Source organism: Gadus macrocephalus, chromosome 15 (genome assembly GCF_031168955.1).
Source record: "Gadus macrocephalus chromosome 15, ASM3116895v1".
In the NCBI taxonomy this organism is placed as follows: domain Eukaryota; kingdom Metazoa; phylum Chordata; class Actinopteri; order Gadiformes; family Gadidae; genus Gadus; species Gadus macrocephalus.
In genome coordinates, this window is record NC_082396.1 from 24,366,012 (window position 1) to 24,380,294 (window position 14,283).

General features: G+C 46.5%; 1 protein-coding gene across 3 annotated transcripts in view; it reads left to right on the plus strand.

Annotated features, from left to right (window-relative positions):
- The window catches only part of ugp2b (UDP-glucose pyrophosphorylase 2b), a 35,241-nt gene extending 25,527 nt beyond the window's left edge, over nt 1–9,714 (plus strand). For all 3 annotated transcript variants that reach the window (XM_060072566.1, XM_060072565.1, XM_060072567.1), the window contains exons 6-10: nt 858–1,155; nt 4,544–4,741; nt 6,937–7,179; nt 7,452–7,556; nt 8,089–9,714. In XM_060072566.1, the coding sequence (XP_059928549.1) occupies nt 858–1,155; nt 4,544–4,741; nt 6,937–7,179; nt 7,452–7,556; nt 8,089–8,196 (952 nt within the window). In that variant the 3' untranslated portion in view covers nt 8,197–9,714. The remainder of the gene's footprint in view (nt 1–857; nt 1,156–4,543; nt 4,742–6,936; nt 7,180–7,451; nt 7,557–8,088) is intronic.
- The last annotated feature ends 4,569 nt before the right edge of the window (nt 9,715–14,283 follow it).

Below are 14,283 nucleotides of genomic sequence, written 5' to 3' on the forward strand. Positions count from 1 at the left end.
CGGTGTCTTCCAAGATTATAACCTGTGTGTACAAATGTGACTGACGGGTCGGAAATTAGACTTAATCTAAATTGGCGCAAATGGAGGCAGCAGTGCGGCCAATCAGAACAGATATCATCAGAGACATCTCTTTCTAATGGCTTATGGAGGCCCAAGGAGCTTCTCTAACAGATTACACTCAAATAATAGCTCTCATCTACAGTTATTTTATAAGTACAATATCTAAGTATAGTCTACTAAATCATAAAATAACCATGATATTGAATCAGAGATTCTCTCACAATAAAGCTACAGCCAGTTTGTTCTCTTCAAGGTTTGTTTTTGGTGAGGCCTTTGTGTTTAGATGTACGATTCCGAGGACCCAGACTTGCCAGATATTAAACAAATTGGCACTAAAAAAGAACGTGCTGACTTGTCCTCTTTCAAAAAGCTTGATAACTAGAGCCGGGCAAGATGGAGACTGCGTATAGTCCAGAAGGATTTCAAGATGGATGCCACATGAGCTTCATAGAGTTCATAGTTTGCTAACAATAAATACATTGCAAACGTTTACAATAGCTGATAAATTTAAAGCGCAAGGCTAGTCTTGGCTTGTCATTTTCAAAAGAGAATAATCACTCTCATCACAATGTATTGGTCTTTTAGTGTCCTCAGCCCGTGAGCTTTGAGTCTGGGGAGGAGGAGCAGGCAGACAAAACTCTCCAATAATTTCAAATTGGACTGCAGTACCCATTTTGAACGCTCTGTCAATGTAACAATGTTTTCTTATCCTTTCATCTTCCCACTATCGTTATGTCTTAGGTGCTCGGATCCTCTCTTCACCCCTCATCTATCTTTTGTTCCCCCTCCTCTGTTAGGTACCCGCGTGTAAATAAAGAGTCCTTCCTCCCTGTCGCCACGGAGCTGGGCCTGACGGGGCAGAGTGCTGAGGTGTGGTACCCCCCTGGTCATGGGGACATCTACGCCAGCTTCTACAACTCTGGCCTGCTGGACCAACTCATTGCTCAGGGTAAGGAGTACATCTTCGTGTCCAACATCGACAACTTGGGTGCCACGGTCGACCTGCACATCCTGCAACAGCTGGTCAGCCAGCCCAACGGCAAGCGCTGCGAGTTCATCATGGAGGTGACGGACAAGACCCGCGCCGATGTCAAGGTGCGCTCGTGTTCCACCGCTAGTTTGGTGGCTGGTTCTTTTTACGGTTTTACCAGTGTGCACATTTCTACCTTTCAAATATGATTTACAGTGGTAGACTGACTGTTACAACGGTAAACTGCTGGACTGACTGTTGCTACGGTACGCTGGTAGACTGTTGCTACGGTACGCTGGTAGACTGTTGCTAAGGTACGCTGGTAGACTGTTGCTACGGTACGCTGGTAAGACTGTTGCTACGGTACGCTGGTAGACTGTTGCTACGGTACGCTGGTAGACTGTTGCTACGGTAGGCTGGTAGACTTGCTACGGTACGCTGGTAGACTGTTGCTACGTTACGCTGGTAGACTGTTGCTACGGTACGCTGGTAGACTTGTTTTTACAACGATCGCTGGTAGACTGACTATTGCTATGGTACGCTGTTAGACTGTTGCTATGGTAGACTGTTGCTACGGTACACTGGTAGGCTGACTGTTGCTACAGTACACTGATAGACTGACTGTTACTACGGTACGCTGGTAGACTGATGGTTACTACGGTACACTGGTAGACTGACTGTTGCTACGGTACACTGTAGGGATGTGCATTTCTGGCAAAAACACTATTCAATATTCGAAAATCTGTCAATGAAGAACCCCACATACGCACGCACTCACGCGCACACAAACCTCATATACACGCACACACAATGACACAGGGGGAGGCTTTTATGATTTGTATGAAATCAATCTGTTTATTTCAACAACTGCGCCATCAACATTCAACTTCAAAATTATTTCAACGTGAACTTAGGCAGATAGGCCTACATGCACCGAAAACAGATCGCTATTTATTTTACTGAACACAACCTGCATGACGGTGAACTAGACACGTCTTTAGCATATGGAAACCATGGCCAAAAAAATAACTTTAGTGTTGATCAGCAGAGAAATAATCTGCCAAAGACGTTGATGTCGCTTAGCAGCCGAGGACGCTGGGGTTGATAAGTTGCCGGACTATTTCCGGAGTGATACGATAGAAAAAAAGAAACTTGTGTAGTTGTGAAGGCCCATGCAAGTGAACGGAGCATTCAACAGCATTGAGAAGAGCCGTGTCATAAATAACGATTGTCACATTCATTATTCGATATTCTAAGTGACTCCGACTATTCGACGATCGTTGCCCATCCCTAGTACACTGATGGACTGGTACGCTGGTAGACTGTTGCTACGGTCCGCTGGTAGACTGTTGCTACGGTACGCTGCCTGGTAGACTGTTGCTACGGTACGCTGGTAGACTGTTGCTACGGTACGCTGGTAGACTGTTGCTACGGTACGCTGGTAGACTTGTTTTTACAACGGTCGCTGGTAGACTTACTGTTGCTACGGTACGCTGGTAGACTGGCCGTTGCTACAGTACGCTGGTAGGCTGACTGTTACTACGGCACGCTGGTAGACTGACTGTTACTATGGTAGACTGACTGTTACTATGGTAGACTGCCGGTTACTAAGGTACGCTGGTAGGCTGACTGTTGCTACGGTACACTGGTAGGCTGATTGTTACTAAGGTACGCTGGTAGGTTGATTGTTACTACGGTACATTGGTAGACTGAATGCAGTTTGGATATTGTTTTTTCTTTTCTGATATTCAACTGATATTCACAATCTGAATTAAAGTGGTGTGACGCGGAGAACTAAAGACTATAGAGACGTTTTTTCATTATTTCTACACAATAGGCGAATTATAAAGCAGTCAGACCCCAACTAAAATGCTATTTTACTCGATACGTCAAATTTCATAAATCCTTATTGGAGAGATATTAAAATGGCAGTTGAGGAAAGTATGCACGAGCAGCCAGCTCTAGAGTGGGTGTCGTGCTCATGACTGTATAGGAAACAAATCATAACAAGCAGGATCCACACAAAGAGATCAATATAATGGGTAAAGCTTTGTGTCTCTTTTCTGAGGAGCACTGTTTTGTTCTACCATGACGGAGGGCCCTTTCCAGCTATAGTGCCCTTGGGCACGTGGCCCGATTGCCCTTATGGTAGATCCGGGCGTGGTTGTTGGGCAATGGAATCTGCAATTATAATGGGATGGTTCGGCGACTAATCATCAAACAGGTTTGAAAATGTCACCCAACCCTAGAAGAGCTATTAATCAAACTATAGCTATGTAGAGAGAGGTGCTACCGGTCTGCTTGGCAGTTTTACCCTGCTAGACACGTAGGATTCACACCGGGATCAACACTTTAGTTCCCCTTGTACCTTGTCATTTTGAGCTATCAGTTGAATATCCAATAGCTCTAACTTGAAATGAGACTTTCAAACTCTTCCAATACTCGCCAGCAGAGCTGTGCTGAAATTTTGATGTTGAAACATACTTGGCAGGCATTGTTGTACCTGGCAGGCGGGCATTGTTGTACCTGGCAGGTGATCATTGTTGTACCTCGCAGGCGGCCATTGATGTACCTGGCAGGAGGCCATTGTTGTACCTGGCAGGCAGTCAAGACTTGAACGCAGGGGGAAGGCCGCCTACCCGGCCAGCCTCTAGACTTCGGCAAACTAATGCCGCATTTCAGATGCATCGTACACCACCCGCCCAAGCTGCTCTTACGCGCATTGTTGGCATCGCTACACGACGAGTCAGGGAAGAACATTGGCTAGTCATTGTTGTTGTTAGCTACATTAGCCTCTCTAGCAAACCAGCTCGAAAAGAAACAACAAAACGTTGCATTGTATTGCACACACAGCAAAATATAAAAAGCTGAACAGATTAAAGGAGCAATGAAATCAAGTGTGTAAGAGCATTTGAAATAGAAATTAAAATTACCAACTTGGTACAAATCAAAGAAAATACATCTTGACTACATCAATTAAGGGCGCAGCCATCTTTGTTTGTTGAGTTGTAAGGTTATCCTCGCTCTCCTCGGAGAACTCTCAGGAGCCTGAGTGGGACAGGTGATATTACGACCGAAAGGGGCAGGGTCTCTGTAAAATGTTGTAAGACAGCTGGGAGATTTCCCACTTTGCAACTCGCCGGGTGGTGTACGATGCATCTAGATTGCCTCATAAGCTTTTTTTTTGTCTCCCATAAACAATGCATGACTGGGCAACGGCAGGCTTTAATTAGACAATTTAAAGGTACTGAAGTGACACCACGTGGTACGAGAGAAAATATCCATATTTGTTTTTTTAATTTTAAAATACTATTTCTAGACTTCTGTACTCTCACGCTTTCAGTTTATCAAATATGATAAATAATGAAAGGCCCTCCAATGATCTATTCAAGCTTTGAAAGGGCTCCATCAGCAAAAGGTTTCCTAGGCTCAGACTAATCCTGTTGAATCCTAATGAATCAATGCTCCTCGTTGCACATAACGAAAGATGCTGATATCTGCACTGGTATGCAGGGTGGGACACTGATCGAGTATGAAGGTAAACTCCGTCTGCTGGAGATCGCCCAGGTCCCCAAAGCCCATGTGGACGAGTTCAAGTCTGTGTCCAAGTTTAAAATCTTCAACACCAACAACCTGTGGATCAGCCTGGGCGCCATTAAGAGGCTGCAGGAGCAGAACGCCATGGACATGGAGATCATTGTCAACCCAAAGGTACACACGCACACACGTGTCATGAAGGTCCCTCTTTCCACTAGCAGGTGGCGTACAGAATAAACCGCTGTGGTTACATCAAAAAGTAAATCTTATTTGGGGCTATGCCCCCTTAAAGGTCCCAAGGCACCTTGACTTTATGAGGTTTTCTAACATTAATATGAGTTCCCCTAGCCTGACTATGGTCCCCCACTACCTAGAAAAAGAGCACTAGGTTTCCAGCTCAGACGTGCCAATTTTGAAGTGTGTGTGTGTGTGTGTGTGTGTGTGTGTGTGTGTGTGTGTGTGTGTGTGTGTGTGTGTGTGTGTGTGTGTGTGTGTGTGTGTGTGTGTGTGTGTGTGTGTGTGTGTGTGTGTGCGTGCATACACACTGTAACGCAAGTGTTGTACACTTCTTTATTATTTGGATAACAATCCCTTTTTCCTCGATGTCGTGGTTCAGTCTACGTCAAATTGATGTGGAAGTGGAGGGTTATCTCAGCCATGATTGAAAGGAATTGGGGGGGGGGGGAAAGAAACTTTGGCTTTGTCTCCCTGAAGTACATGAAACGCGACATGGAAGAGAAAGGGATTGTTGCCCACGATTGTCTCCCACCGGAGCCCCGCTGCCCGCCGCGAGGCACCACCGCCGCGATGAACCACCGCCACGGCGCTGCATGCTGCCGAGGCGATGGTGCCTCAGTAGCGGGCAGCGGGGCTCCAGCACGAGACGATCACGTTCAAATATCGCAGGCAACAATCCCTTTCTCCTCCATGTCACGGTTCAGTCTACTTCAGATTGATGTGGAGGTGGAAGAACCAGAGACGTCTGAGAACCCACCGCAGTCGTTTGAGATTCATAATATCGTCTGGAGGCGCACATAGCTTTCGGCCGTGAAAATATATATTATATGATGTAGATATCTATGTTAAGTGGTAGGCATACGTTTAGGCACCCATTCTAAAGTTGACTAAAAAGAGGAATAAAAAAATCATCTTTTGGAAATAGATCTTAATGCCTTAATTAAACAAATTAAGGACACCAATTAGCTTTGTGTATGAATAATGTATTGTAAATAAATACATTTTCTCCAGGGTGCATAAGTATAGACACCCCTAGATACTATGCATCCTGGTGAAGTCACCGAGGCCTTTGGAATTAAAATAGCCCCACATCACAACATACACTTCACCATACCTAGAGATTGGCATGGTTCTTTTCAGTTAGCTTAATAGCTGTTATTTAGCCTAATGATTTATCAATGCAAATCAAACCATCGAATAGGCTAACTGAAATAAAACCATGCCAATCTCTAGGTATGGTGAAGGGAAGGCTAAGGCTAAGGGAACTTAATCAGGAGGCATAGTATCCTGGATCCATGAAATAACTGGCATTTAAAAACAAAAATCTGCCTGCCTCTTTTGGATTTAACATAGGGGTGTCAATACTTATGCACCCTGTATTTTAATGGAGACCATTTAATTATTTACAATACATTATTCATTCACAAAGCTAATTGGTGTCCTTAATTTGTTTAATTAAGGCATTAAGATCAATTTCCAAAAGATTTTTGTTATTCTTCTTTTTAGTCAACTTTACCATGGGTGCCTGAACTTGCGCCTACCACTGTATGATATGATATTATTTAGATATAGAGCTCCAGGAATCCCGACGGAGCACCTGGAGTGTTCTAGAATATTTACAGAACACGGCCAAAAGCTGTGTGCGCCTCGCCATTGTGCTACATCCACTGTAAGTACTAGCGCATGGTACCCTGGCCGCAAGCTCCTCAGAGCCACACCCCCACCCTCCACCTTGACCCGCCTCTAAAAAAAGGTATGTTTGTGGAAAACTCCTTGTGGGACTGGCTCGTAGTGGCTGTAATTCTGCACCAAGGATGAATATCTTGAACGTCTTCAAGTACTGTATTAGGGGCCCACTAACACCTATATAAAGCCATAAAGTAGCTTGCCATGGGACCTTTAAAGGTTGAATCCTAAAATGGCCGCTGGTTGTGAGTCACTTTCCTTAATGGCGGTGATTTGTGTGTTTTTAATAGAATACCATCAGTGTGTGCAGATAAAGGAACAGAGAGATGAATACAAAGGGTTCATGTTGTGAAGATCTTATGGCTTTTGGATGTATTCCTGAATGCAACATATAGCACCTGTAACTGTAAATGACCCTGTTGCCCGGTGTGCTCTCCTCACTGCAGACGCTGGAGGGCGGGCAGAACGTGATCCAGCTGGAGACCGCCGTAGGGGCGGCCATCAAGTGCTTTGACAACGCCATGGGCATCAACGTGCCTCGGAGCCGCTTCCTGCCCGTCAAGACCACGTCCGACCTGCTGCTGGTCATGTCCAACCTGTACAGCCTGGACGCCGGCTCTCTGACCATGAGCAGCAGGAGGGAGTTCCCCACCACCCCCCACGTCAAGCTTGGCAGCTCCTTCAACAACGTAAGCCCTTGAGGTTCACCCTCCCTGCCACAGTGTAGATCACTGTGTTCCCCGCGCCACTGTCCTACCATTATCCCCCCATGGTTCATAGTAACCACAGTAACGTCAATAACTGGAACTAGATGGCAAAACAGGCATGCAAGTACTTTTTGATTACCACAGTACACTGTGTGTGTGTGTGTGTGTGTGTGTGTGTGTGTGTGTGTGTGTGTGTGTGTGTGTGTGTGTGTGTGTGTGTGTGTGTGTGTGTGTGTGTGTGTGTGTGTGGTTAGGTTCAAGAGTATCTGACCCGTTTCGAGAGCATCCCTGACATGCTGGAGCTGGACCACCTGACGGTTTCTGGAGACGTGACCTTTGGAAAGCACGTCTCGCTCAAGGTAAGTCCCATAGAGCAACCTCAGCCCCTGCACAATACAGGACAGGAAGTCAGTCAACAAGGTATATCTAGAGAAGCTTCTTGGGGCCCCTAAAGCACACATAATCAAGTGTTTTTTGAGTAGAGAAAACGCTATACTTATTCAAAGCACCAGTTATTTATTTAGCCTTGCATTGCAGCTCTTGCATTACAACAAAGAGCAGAGATTGTCTCCAAACAACCACCTACACCCACTGCTGTTAATTCTTCAACACTCAAATAAAGCAGCTCTCCAAAGTCCATATGTATGGCTCGTGGCGGGTCTGCTATGGGGCGCTTCATTCAAGACTGAGGAAGGGTGGAGCTTTGCAGACCCTTTCAGTCACTTTTAAGTCACTCAGTCCTCAGACAGACATAAAGGTGACCAATGGTACTGATTTATGGGGACAAAATATCACTATCGAGATAAGAGATTTCCGCCAATAGCTCTTCACACGCGTGTATTTGATTGGTTGAATGAAACTATATCCACTAAACCAAGTCCCTCTCTACAGGGGACGGTGATCATTATCGCCAACCATGGAGATCGGATCGACATTCCCGCTGGTTCCCAGCTGGAAAATAAAATAGTATCCGGCAACCTCCGTATTCTGGACCACTGAGGGTCCCATCGCCCCCCTACCCCACCACACTGGACCAACCCCCTACCCCACCACATTGGACCACCCCCCTACCCCAACACTGGACCACCCCCTACCCCACCACAATGGACCACTGAGGTTCCATCTGAGGGTCCATTCCAACACCCCCCTGAGGGTCAACTCCCCGCTACTTCCTCACACGGACCACATCATGGATCCTAGAAGATAGTGATGCATTTAGATATCAACCAAAACATTGAGATCCATTCTTATCAGGACATGGTCACAGCTCAGTGGGCGAGGGCGGGATGCACAAGCTGATCCGAGGCCTTCAAGAGTGCTGAAGAACTCTTGTCATCCGGTAGGTTGAAGCTGTTTAGGTCGAGAGATGGTGTCCTAGCATCATCTGTAATCAGCTTTGCTCGTTTAATGTCAAGCTTCCAGATCCAACCTCAAGGAGATGTGTGAAATGCTGCTGGTAGTACGTAGATGCTGCTGGTAGATGGGGAGAATTACTACGGTAAAACTCCATGTTTAAAACAAATAGGAAATCTGTGTTGAGATACGCAGTGGAGGAGTATAACTTCACATTACTTTACATTTCAACTTTCACATGAATCTTTTTTGGCACTTTTCATTTGAATTCAGCTTTAACCTCTATAAATTGTGTATAGCCAATGCTAACCTTATTTTGGAATCTGAATAGGAGCAAAACCAATGTAGTGATTAACTATTTCTGTACAATCCAATTTAATGTAGTGCCTATGAATCCCTGTCTTATACATCGCTGGGTCTCACGTGGGATTTGACGCAGAGACCTGTTAGATTTGCATCGTTAATATATTCATTGAAGATGAATCGCTCTGAAACTAAAGTGAAATGTTTAGTCTCTCTCTAAATTGTTATCTTTGGTTTTATCATACTTTTCACGAGTAGGCTATTTTCAATCAGGTCTATGCATCATGACAAATAGTCCTCATGATTTTACTTGTGTAGAAGAGTTTTAACAGCATGTGGAATCCAATGTGTTTAATATAACTAATTACTATGAAAAATTAAGAATTTCTGCATTGCTGTGCTCTATGCCCTCCAGAGTAGACTTACTCACCATTGTGATACTTTGAAGTCGTTAATATAAACATGTGCTTGTCTTGTTTTGACGTTTTTGCATTAATATGGTATGCTCTTTGGAAAAATGTTATCCAGGTGGGATTAATGTAGATGACCATTTATTTCAATTTGTTTTGTAGAAAATGAAAAAAAACCTTGTTCATTCCTTCATTCCTTTCTTTCTTACCCTTCCGGCTAGTCCCATTCAGCTATCAGGGAAAATAATCAGTATTTTATCACCAATTGTCGTTTAACACTCCCAACAGACAAACATACAAAATGTCATGTTGACCTCTTCTGTATGAGCAGATACTGCGTGTTTGATCTGATGAGATGAGAATGTTAACAGAGAGAGTTCCTTGAAAGCATTATGTGTTCTGTGACGTGAAATCAACCCAGTTCTGAATAAAGTGCAATATAAAGTATTAACCAACTCCCTCTTCCAGGATTTATCTTTCATTGCTATGGTGACCGCAATATCAACAAGTGTGTGGGTGTGTGGGTGTGGATGGGTTTGTGAGTGTGCGTGTGTTGGGAACATCCAGGCTGTCACTGGCCAGTCACCACCAGCTCTATTGTTTACCAGTGGCTAGCTTGCTGTTCTGCTTAACAAGCCACCCACATAGCAGATTTTCTGCACCTTATATCATGATGCTGGTGACTGTTCTATGTCATGATTGTGTGGATAGCCTCACATCACTTCACCGTCTGTAGAATTATGTGTCCATCTTCAGATCCATGTACCCTACGATGAGTCCAGTGATCTCCAGGGCCAAGCTTGGCTCTATGGACCACCCCTCCCCCCCCCCCCCCCCCCCCAGTGGTTATCTGCTCAGGTAACCTTCACCTAGGAAGCTTTGGAAGAGGAGCAGGATACATATATGCAAGGAATGTGTAGTTCTTTTAGATGATCCAACGACCCTCACTAGCCCCAAATGGTAAGACTGGAACCGTTATCAGGAGTACCTCCTTAGGAACTACATTTCCCAGTCTTCCTGTTTGGTGCTAGTGGGGGGCATCCCAGGAGGAGGAGCTAAATTCCTGGGTGATTCCAGGTGTTTCTGCTATAGGTAAAACCAGGAACCAGGCAGGGGGGCCCATGGAAAATAAGACTATTCTATCAGAAATAAATACATATATATATTTAGATAAATGCAAAACGAGTGAATACCTTTATGGCACCACTGCCATATAACTTGTACATCTTGTCGCTGCCCTTCATAGGCCAAAGACAGCAACTGCGGGGGATTTTATCTTTACCAATGACGTGGACTTTCAACCGCTTATCCACCAACCGACTCTCCATAAGTACCAGGAAATAGCGGAACATTGTCAGCAAAGCACGTCATTCAGGAAGACTGCGTCAACCTTTGAACTGGAGGCAAGGACCACACATGTGCTGCCTGGCTTCTATAGGTGTCAAACTCAGACATGCTTTGCCTTCTTTTAGTTGTTGGGCAACTTCTGGGTGGTCATTGTCAATGTGGATTTGTTGCATGAACTCCATGAATTGTGCTTTAATTTCAGGTTTTGTTTAAGACAGAGAGCGTTCTGTGGCTTTTAGAAAGGGAGTGAGCCACCCAGCTGGTTGGGTCATCTCAGAAGAATTCCTTTTCCATTAGCAGGAGGAAGGTAATGTCTCCATGGAGGGGGGGGGCGATCTGTCCGATAGAAAATAGTATCTCCTCGGTTATTCTCTGTAGTTGTGCTCTTTGTTTCCGTCTATGGGACAGATGGCAACGTGTGTTTTTCAAACTGTAGTATTCTTTGACTCTCGTTTCTGTCAGTTGAGTGGGCCGCTGTCCAGGATGTATGTCCAGTGCTTGAAGTGGAAAAAAATAAGTGCCAGTAGGCCTACTCCCTTATTCACATATAAACGACGTGTGCAAATCAGTTAAAAATTCATTTTAAAATTCTGAGCAGAAAAGTAAGAGGTGCTGAGCTTCAAAAATTATTTAATCAGAGGGACAACCATTTCAATTATTGGAGTACACTCGCTTTAGTTCACATATGGCACCATAGGCTCTGCGGTTAAACTTCAGGTTCTGGAGCTGCTGTTTCATCCGCATCTTACCTTGCCTTTGCAGGGAGAGGCTGAAAGGGATCAGAGGTAGATAATAGGTTAGCTGTGAATTTGGTAATGAATTCAGTGAGGTAATCTATAAATGGTAAATGAATAAACCATAACTTGTCAACAATTGTACTTTAGTGTAACACGTCAGGAGAGTTGACAAATACTCACAGCCAAAGACATAAGTAAACAAAAAATGTAGCTTTAACAGAAATATTGAATGTCAATCTTGATTAAAAAAAAGAAAAAAGATTGTGCACAGACTAAATATTATAAGACAATTAACCTTATCAAAAAAGTTGTAAAAATTAGATGAGATTAATGAGATTCCTTTACTAGTTACTGCATTTGAAAAATAACTTCACTACTTATTACTTTACATTCCTCATCCTCATCCTCATCCGCTTATCCGGGGTCGGGTCGCGGGGGGAGCAGCTCAAGCAGGGGGCCCCAGACTTCCCTTTCCCGGGCCACATTGACCAGCTCTGACGGGGGGATCCCGAGGCGTTCCCAGGCCAGTGTTGAGATATAATCTCTCCACCTAGTCCTGGGTCTTCCCCGAGGTCTCCTCCCCACTGGACGTGCCTGAAACACCTCCCAAGGAAGGCGCCCAGTGGGCATCCTTACCAGATGCCCGAACCACCTCAGCTGACTCCTTTCTAAGTAAAGGAGCAGCGGCTCTAATCCGAGTTCCTCACGGATGGCTGAGCTTCTCACCCTATCCCTAAGGGAGACGCCAGCCACCCTTCTGAGAAAACTCATCTCGGCCGCTTGTACCCGCGATCTCGTCCTTTCGGTCATCACCCAGCCCTCATGACCATAGGTGAGGATAGGAACGAAGATCGACCGGTAGATCGAGAGCTTTGCCTTGCGGCTCAGCTCTCTTTTCGTTACAACGGTGCGGTAAAGCGAACGCAATACCGCCCCCGCTGCTCCGATTCTCCGGCCAATCTCACGCTCCATAGTACCCTCACTCGCGAACAAGACCCCGAGGTACTTGAACTCCTTCACTTGGGCTAATAGTGCTGAAGGTCACAGGCCGATGATCCAATGAGGACCACATCATCTGCAAAAAGCAGTGACGAGATCCTCAGACCACCGAACTGCAACCCCTCCCCACCACGACTACGCCTCGATATCCTGTCCATGTATATCACAAACAGGATTGGTGACAAGGCGCAGCCCTGGCGGAGACCAGCACCCACTGAGAACGAAACTGACTGGCTGCCGAGAACACGAACACAGCTCTCGCTTTGGGAGTACAAAGATTGGATGGCCCTGAGGATAGACCCCCTTACCCCATACTCCCGCAGCACCTCCCACAGTTTCTCCCGGGGGACCCGGTCATACGCCTTCTCCAGATCCACAAAACACATGTAGACCGGATGGGCATACTCCCAGGCCCCCTCCAGGATCCTTGCGAGAGTGAAGAGCTGGTCCGTAGTTCCACGTCCGGGGCGAAAACCGCATTGTTCCTCTTCAATCTGAGGTTCGACGATCGGCCGAACCCTCCTTTCCAGCACCTTGGAGGAGACTTTACCAGGGAGGCTGAGAAGTGTGATACCCCGGTAATTGGCACACACTCTCTGGTCCCCCTTTTTGAACAGAGGAACCACCACCCCGGTTTGCCACTCCTTTGGCACTGTACCCGACTCCCACGCGATGTTGAATAGGCGTGTCAACCATGACAGCCCCTCAACACCCAGAGCCTTTAGCATTTCTGGCTGGATCTCATCAATCCCTGGGGCTTTGCCACTGCGGAGATGTTTGACTACCTCAGTGACCTCCACCAGGGAAATTGACGACGAAACACCATCAACCTCGAGCTCTGCCTCCAACATAGAGGGCGTGTTATTCGGATTCAGGAGTTCCTCAAAGTGTTCCTTCCAACGTCCGACGACCTCCTCAGTTGAGGTCAACAGAGTCCCATCCTTACTGTACACAGCTTGGATGGTTCCCCGTTTCCCCCTCCTGAGGTGCCGGATAGTCTTCCAGAAACACTTTGGTGCCGACCGAAAGTCCTTCTCCATGGCCTCTCCGAACTTCTCCCACACCCGCTGCTTAGCCTCCGACACGGCAGCCGCTGCAGCCCTTCGAGCCTGTCGGTACCCTGCAACCGAGTCAGGAGTCCTCCAGGATATCATATCCCGGAAGGCCTCCTTCTTCAGTCGGACGGCTTCCCTGACCACCGTAGTCCACCACGGTGTCCGAGGGTTACCGCCCCTTGAGGAGCTTAAGACCCTGAGGCCACAGCTAGCCACCGCAGCTTCAGCAATGGAGGCTTTGAACACCGCCCACTCCGGCTCAATGCCCCCAACCTCCACAGGAATGCCAGAAAAGCTCCGCCGGAGGTGTGAGTTGAAGATACCTAGGACGGGGGCCTCCTCCAGACGTTCCCAGTTCACCCGCACTACTCGTTTGGGCTTACCAGGTCTATCCGGAAATTTCCCCCATTCCCTGATCCAACTCACAACCAGATGGTGGTCGGTTGACAGTTCCGCCCCTCTCTTTACCCGAGTGTCCAAAACATGCGGCCTCAGATCAGATGACACGATCACGAAATCGATCATCGATCTTCGGCCTAGGGTACTCTGGTACCAGGTACACTTATGAGCACCCTTATGTTCGAACATGGTGTTTGTTATGGATAATCCATGACTAGCACAGAAGTCCAATAACAAACGACCGCTCGGGTTTAGATCAGGGAGGCCGTTCCTCCCCACCACGCCTCTCCAGGTGTCTCCATCGTTGCCCACGTGGGCGTTGAAGTCTCCCAGCAGAACTACGGAGTCCCCTACTGGAGCCCCATACAGGACTCCATTCAGGGTCTCCAAGAAGGCCGAGTACTCTGAGCTGCTGTTTGGTGCATACGCACAAACAACAGTCAGAGTTTTCCCCCCTACAACCCTTAGGCGCAGGGAGGCGAC